Genomic DNA, 8141 nt, shown 5'->3' with positions numbered 1-8141 from the left:
CTTAGAAATTTATGTGAGTTCCGTTTCGAAGTTTTTGAATGCTACTAAGAACATTTTTCTTTTGTTACATCATCACTCCCAATTAGGAATTTAAATTTTATACTCATCACCCTGTAAAATTTCAAATATATTCATATATATTCCTCAAATATATTGAAAAATTTTAACTCGAAAAAAAGTACGCGAACTCCAAATTTTGTTTAAAGAATGAAGCACGGAATTGGTATAGCGAACAAAAAAAAAGATCGCGGAAATTTAAAAAATCGGTAAATTTTTACAAACGTCTACTAAAAACGTGATTTTCAAAAGTCTACAAAAAGTCTGCAACTGAAACATGTCTACAGCTTGTTTTATAAATCTGCTGATTTACAAACAAATCTGCAGGCATCTCTGATCCAGACACGGAAGTTGACTCGATGAAATTAAATAGGATCACGTGGGATTATAAGGCACTTCATTTGAATATAAATTTGTTAAAATCAGCTTGACCATATGTTCGACAAATAACCAACAAATTTTGCAAAACTAGAAGAGCTTACTGAATAGTTTCGAAATATTTGTTCCTTCTTACATCGTGACTTATAAGAACACACCATTGAAATTGAAGGTTTTAATACTCATCACTCAACTTTTCCAGAACTAGAAGTCGAATTCGAACTATGGGACTAGGACTAGAAGAAATGTAAAAATCAATCCCTTCCCTTTGACACATAGAAATTTTCGCTTAAATCTCTCATTGTCCAATCCGAAATATGTGAGTACATATTCACTTAAAATGCAACATACTTGCACTCACTCTTCAATAAAAAATAAAACAAAAAATACTAAATGCACAAGAATCATCACTTAGACGCATTATTTCTTATTTGTGGGCCCCTCCCGAAACGAAATCCTGGGTACGGGCCTGGATCCAGATATTACATTAACACGGAGTGGATGAAGCATGCAAGTAAAAACACACCCAGGTATACCTGTGAAGTCACAAGAATAAAGAATTGTTTATCTTACATTCATCACTTTATTTTTGATACGTTAACTGAGCCATAACGGTGCTGTTAATCCTCGCTGAATTGTGAGTCCGCCCTTTAAAGATTGATTTCTGTCGCCTTTGAGCCACCCTGTACTGTGAGGATTGTGGTGCATATCCACCCCGGCATGTTCATGAATAGGTGAGTGAGTTTAAGTTCCTAATTTCACTTTTTCCTGAGTATCTGAATGGTGGGGAGGTTTTTCGTGAATCGTCGTTGAGCATAGAGATTGTGAAAAAAAAATTTAGGAAATTTACAGGGGAGGCAAATCCAGATATTCATAAGAACGTAATTCGTAAAATGGCTGAACTTTACATGAATGATTTAAATATGTGTCAATCATAACTCAGCTTTCAAGCAGTCGTTTAAACTTTTATGCTTCAGTACTTGAAAACACTGGAATCTTGCAGCTAACGTTTTTATGTACAACACTATGGGCATTATTGTTTTCTGCCTCCTATTGCAGTGGGAATTGTATGAATATTGAGCTGCTTGATACACTTTCATCATATCGAGGTGAATTTGTTGTTGTAGCAAAACGGGTTCGAATGATAGGGTTGTTAGTTAGCAGCACTAAACAGTTTTAAAGGCGATTCTTTTGAGAAATAACATTTGGATTTATTTTTCAAATTTATTTCCACTATCTCTATTAACTTGGTTTTTGGTAAATTGTATCACTATATGCTATAGGCTCTACAATTATTTCTAGTGTGTATAGTAATATCCATTCCTTTGTAACTGTAACATTCGCTTACAATCAGCATATCCTAACTTGCTTGTAATTTCCCCTACATCATTAAAACACTCCAGTTAAGTATTCTAGCCCCCTAGACTTCCGTAAAGAATAAAGTTCCTAGCGTTAGTTCGGCGTTTATCAGCTGGCTAAATTCCATTTTTTCGTCTTCCTACCTTTCTTAATTCACTCGTAACGGTAAGGTCAGAAAAGATTTGGCGATTTTTAGGTTCGTCTCAGAGCGCCGTTGAATGTGGACTGTCCAGCGTCTGAACCCGTGGAACGTAAATAGAAACGAATTGTTTTGAACAGGAGTATGCGAAGAACTATTTTGCAAACGGTCAAGAAAATGGTCATGTCTGAAAAACTGTCGTTTGTGTTGTATTTACTTCTATCATATTAGACTCTTACTCTTCGACATTATAAAACGGACAACTTTCGGATAAAATCTTGCGTCTCGGCTATAGCCTCATGTTCGTAAGCAAATCGTTATAACCTCTTCAAGATATTCGAGTATCTAACTTTATGCAAACATTTGAACTGCGTTCTACGTAGTTTAACATTCTTTCTTTCGATTCTTTCTTCTGGTAGCGCAAAACGAACTGCGCTTATGGTAAGACTAGTCTAAAATATTTGATTTGATTATTTGGTAATGTTTTTGTTTTGATCGGTTACTTAGCAACATTTATCTTTTGGTATTTCTTAACACGATTAGAGAATATGGTGTAGTCTATCATCGTAACTTGTTCTTTCCTTTCAATGTTTGTGTTCAATAGTTATATGCACGATTTGATTTGAGAGATTACGACTGGTTTGCGCACCAGTTTTCCTCAAAGTCGAACCAGGCGATTTTGTATTTTTCAATATACAAATATTAATTTGATTTGATCGTCCTCAAGTAAACGGCTATAAACTTGAATTTTGTTGGTTATTCTGTACTATTCCTAATACTACATGGCCTGATTATTGGTTAAAAGAAGTTACGAAACTGTTGTTATTTTTTGTAAGAAATTGGTGTCTTTTACATATTTCGGTGTTTTCTAACAACTCTTTCTTGCAAGTTTATGCTTTCAATAAAATCTTTGTTTTTCAGTTTACACTAATTGACTGCAGCAGCATAGCATTTATCGAAACTGTCAAACTGTCATAATATTGCTTGATCTTGCCCAACTCAATGAATATATAAACTCTATAAACTATGAAACTTTATACAAACTGAATCCTGATGATTGCAGTATTGCTACAAAAAACGAATGTTTCATCCAGGAAAAGTCAAATAAGCTCTTTTCTTCCGATCCAACAATTAATTTGGAACAGCTAACGCGCTAGGTTGACACTTTTCCATACAATAATGATATTCATAGTGTCTCGTATGACAGAACGGTTATTTAAGTAGAGATTTTATCTTGACTAGAACATTCATTGGTTGTTTTTTGAAATAAATAACAAATGCTATTGCTAATTCCAATAGGCAAATTTCTGCTTTTGTGTTAACAAATAAAAAAATAATAATAATAACAGCAATGTGGGGTTAAGTTTCACTTGTTTGCAACTGAAACTTTCGTATCCTGCATGTTTATTGCTAATCTTCAGCACAAATACGGTTCTATTTCTATCCCTGTTCATTCGCTTAGTACTTCTACTCTAGCTACTGTCGTATAGTGTTTACGTTTAGTATCCAGTTCCATTATTCAAGTAATGTTATTGATTCCCAATGTTTTGATTGATCTAATTACACCTGTTTACATCTAAAATTCCGATTTTGTTTTGTTTTTTTTTTTCATATTAGTTTTAGATTAAATCAGTCTCATTCATAAATTATATTTGATCGTTTGTTTATTCTCTAACACAGAAATATACGGGACAGAACCTAATATATAAGCTGGTAAATATTGAGAAAAAAATTTCCGAAAATCTAACTAACCCACCACAAATGAGTAATCATTCGCGTTTGGCAGTGAAAATTCTTAAACAACAATATTTGGTAACGGCATAAGTTTCGAGATTTACCTTCACCAGTTAATAGATAACATTAAACACATACAGCAAAATTTGTAATTTTGTAGACCCTGTACCAATTTTGTGTGGTTACTATACGTGTTTCACATCCTTTTTTTTGTCGTAACTCTAGAGCAAGTATATAGAAACACCATGACGGTTCTAACAGATAGCAACTTAGGCTTGAAAATCAGTCATTTTCAGTTTTGGTATTTTTGAAACTACAATTATATTTTTTTGAGTTGCAAAGGGTGTTCTCATCTCAGTAGCCAAGTCGTGATTCCGTTGTCAATCGAGGACCACTCACTAGTATCCATTGCAGTAACGTCACGTGAATCTCTATTGTGAATTCAAACAGCTAGCTAAAATATTTTAATCCAGCGACGAGTAAGAACTTTTCGATAAACAATTCCGAATCCAGGACGGCGATGTGAGCGGCTCGTCCGATCAGTGCGTTGGCCGTGTGGGGCAAGGCGTGGTGTACGTCGAACCGAACTAGCGTCAAATCCGGACGGGCCAACATCGGGGAGATTATGTTATTAACCATTTCACTGAAACGATTCATTTGATATTAGGATTATCGACAGTTTGCGTTTATTTGGAGCTACACTTACCGATACACAACACCCAGATTGGATTGATCACGAACGGCTGCCTTACACAGTTCCAGTCGGGCGGAGTGCGGTGGAACGTAGCGATCTTGCGACGATCCGCACAGTAGGACATTTTTAAAGTGGTGCAGAGTACTTCGTTGACTCAGTCGGAATAGGAAACTCTGTCGCATGTCGGGTGCGTCCCGTAGACAAAGCTGCAGTAGTGAGCCGCTCTTTTTCCATTTTTGCATGAACCACATACCTGTAAAAAAATTTGGCGTCATCAGTTAGTTGGTAAATTTGTAATATTTGTCACATAATTTGTTTTTACCGATGGCCAAAACTAGGATGATCATTTACCACAGGAAATAATCTCGTCACTAATAACGTTATTGCAAAACGAGCGAATGGCACTGTTATAGAGATGGACAATCCATTTGTGGGACCGTCCACTAGTTCTTCTGGAAACATGAGTTCTTTGTTGAAGAACGATAGTTCTCTAATCTTTTCAAAAGAAATAAATGTGATTGGATTCTATACGAAAGTGTAATAATATATGTAGATTTCGAAAAGGTTGTAATTTTTAAAGAATGCAGTTGAAATTGTATATATTGGCGGCCTCTGAACGATGGCTACTTTAAATACATGCAAACAAGTTACTGCGTTTCCAATTGAAGAATTTGTTACGAACGAAATATAATTGTTTGTTCTCGTACGGTTTAACAGAAACATGCTGGAATTCTGATGAACGAATGAACGGTTCAGAAGAACTAGTTCTTTCGTTATACCGAAAGTTCTTAACAGTTTTTTGAAATGAATTTTTTTTTATCTACAGTATTAATCGTGTTGGGCCGAAGTTGTATTTCCCTCCATTGGACTATAAACGAAAATTAACTTTTATTATAGTCTAAGTTGCGGTGCAATCAATCGGAGTCCTCGTAAGTGAGGTGACGCCAACAAGAAGGAAAAAGAAGAAGAAGAACTACAAAACGACAGCTCCGGTTGTCAAGTTCTAACTAAAAGTGTAAATAATTCGGGAGATGGTCCACAGCCTACATGTTACGACTTTTGATAAATATTAAAAAATTGACTTTAGATTGGAGCCTCGGAGATCTTTAGTGTTGAATACCATTTTACTCAGTTCGTGAATGTGTGCGTGTGGAGATGGCTGGACCGATTGTCACAAACTTAGATTTAAATGAATGGTCTCTTGGTCCCATGGGTTGCTATTGAATTTTACACGGATCGGACTTCCAGTTCGGGAGTAACGGAGTAAAATGTAAAACTCGATTTTCTTCAACTAATATTCAAATTAAAGGCCTTATAGTCCCATATGTTGCTATTGAATTTCATCTGAATCTGACTTCCGGTTCAGGAGTTACGCGGTGCAAAATGAACTGAAAAATAAATGAATGGCCTTAGAACCCCATATAATTGTACAAAATTTCATTCGGATACTACTTCCGGTTCCGGAACTACAGACAGATAAGTCTAAAAGTTTCATTTTCAGGAGCGTGCTTTCATACAAGACACGGAAAAATCAAACCAAATACATTCAAATAGTCTTATAATTCTTTAATCAATCATGTATGGTTAGTTGATGACAGTGTTCGTGTGCTCCAAACCGTAAATCACTCCATTTTATCAGAAACGGCTAAGCCGATCTTCGCAAACTTAGATTCAAACGAAAAGTATTATGTTTACATAAGTTGATCTAGAATTTCATCCAGATCTGGCTTCCGGTACCAGAAATACAACCTGTCATACAGAGCGATCATGCAAAAAAAATGTAAAGAAATTAATTTGTTTGAAAGCTGTATCAATTTATAGGTTATACTTAACACTCGGATTCGTACTGTATTTTACCGTATTGTATTGTATTTTCGACCCAAATACTGCGTACTGTTTTCACCCTTAAATGTACTTTATTTTAAATTGTACTGTATATTCCCAATGAAATGTCCTGTATTGTTCACATTCAAAAATAAATACAGAGTTTTAAAGCTGTTTAACTCATCGAATTTCGATTTGCCGCAATTCAAAACGTTAGAAGGAACAGTTTCAACACGTAGCGAATAAAAATACATGCAAACAATGAATAGAATGGTCTCTTTATCTCCTTTTCATCGTGGATTTTTCATTATTCATTCTTGTTCAGAGTGCCTCATGACAGTTTTGCTCATTTTTCTTGATTTAAAAAAAAGAACAATGTCATTAGCACAAACTGGAACCCAAGAGGTTCCAAACCCCCTAATGACTAAGAACAATGTCTCCACCAAAATGTAAGAATACACTAAATTAAAATCATCATCAAAAATATCTGTTTCTCATGATTAATTCATTATTTTTGTTTGATAATTAAGGGGTAAGGCTACCATAGAACTTTCAGAAAATCAATTGATTTTGTCAGCCTGAAATTTACCTGGTTCAAAACGACTCTTAAACTGGTTGTTTACGATAGTTTGCGAAAGCGCTTCGCGCCGCGTTTGATGCACTTTTAGACAACTTTAAACGCCTTTTCCTCGAAACACGATCTTCAAAATCGGATGAACTCATGGCAGCTACAAATCTTTATCGATTGTTTCCAAATTTTGAGGAGACTTTTATAAATACATTATCTAGTATACCACGTAGGAGTTTCTTGATATGTTGTTGACATTTTTTCTAACAAAATATGAAATTTTCATGTAAAAAAATGAATTTATATGCTTAAAATTCATACTTAAAAAAACTTTAGTTCTTGTTCCAGCTTTAAATTTGAAGATACAGTCGGTTCGACCGTTTTGAATCTCCCGGAAAACTAGTCGCAGCAACTTGGTCATGAAGAGGCTATTTTTTGTCGGATTTATGTAATATTCTATAATATAATTATTTTTTTAAGGCACACTGCTTTAGCTCTAAGGTGCCAAGGACTTTTTCTAATTTTATTAATGACTAACTTAAAACTAGGATAGTATGATTGGATAATGTTGTATTGGGGTCGCAGTGGTCGACTTTGGCAGATCCAACCTTCAGCTGGCGATCGGCACCGGCCGGTGGATGGAAAATATCATGAGTCTTCCAGATGACGTTGGCCGCATCCCTCGGTCCGTGTGGGTCCGCGGGAAACACCCCCAGGCTACGAATACCCGGCGGGTGGCCCGCATGACTAGAGCGACCTTCCGTGGGCGATGATGGTGATGTAAATATAACGAAAAAATATAGAGAAGTAAATATTGCGGAAAACGAAGTAAAATGGGGATATGGGAACGAAATGACTAAGAACGACAGAGCTCTAATTAGTTGACATCGAGATGGAGAAGAGACGGGGAGGGGGGAAGCGAAAAGGTTAGTGACAGCAAAAAGATCTTGTTAGTTCCGATGGAGATGGTGGACAGATGAGGAATCGGGATAATCGGCGGAAGTTAGTGTCGAACCTGCAGGTGAAAATAATTCTTAGCCACAGTTGAAATAACGTCGATAAATAGGAGGAACTTTCTAAGCAAGATGTAACAGATTACACTTGTATATTAATGTGTTTGAGGAACTGATATATCAGAAGCATATATGAACTATCCCGACTCGCCAACACATCCCGAACCGGAACCTCAGTCGGTCTACCTCGGGCCCTGAGGGATTCCAATAGCTCCGATCTGGCGTCGCGATACTCTACGCACGACCACACGACATGCTCGATGTCCTGATAACCGTCGCCACAGGTGCAGAGCCCGTTCTCCACGATCCCGATACGCCGGAGATGTGCGTTGAATGTATAGTGATTTGACATGAGTCGTGACATAACGCGAATGA

General features: G+C 36.3%; 1 protein-coding gene across 5 annotated transcripts in view; it reads right to left on the bottom strand.

Annotated features, from left to right (window-relative positions):
- Positions 1 to 1669: 1669 nt before the first annotated feature.
- The window catches only part of LOC131439177 (uncharacterized), a 169087-nt gene continuing 162615 nt past the window's right edge, over positions 1670 to 8141 (bottom strand). For all 5 annotated transcript variants that reach the window (XM_058609890.1, XM_058609895.1, XM_058609891.1 and 2 more), the window contains 2 exons: positions 4374 to 4614; positions 1670 to 4310 (listed from right to left, as the gene is read on the bottom strand). In XM_058609890.1, the coding sequence (XP_058465873.1) occupies positions 4118 to 4310; positions 4374 to 4614 (434 nt within the window). In that variant the 3' untranslated portion in view covers positions 1670 to 4117. The remainder of the gene's footprint in view (positions 4311 to 4373; positions 4615 to 8141) is intronic.

The sequence above is a fragment of the Malaya genurostris genome, chromosome 3 (genome assembly GCF_030247185.1).
Source record: "Malaya genurostris strain Urasoe2022 chromosome 3, Malgen_1.1, whole genome shotgun sequence".
NCBI classification, from domain to species: Eukaryota; Metazoa; Arthropoda; class Insecta; order Diptera; family Culicidae; genus Malaya; species Malaya genurostris.
This window is presented reverse-complemented; position numbering and strand designations above follow the sequence as displayed.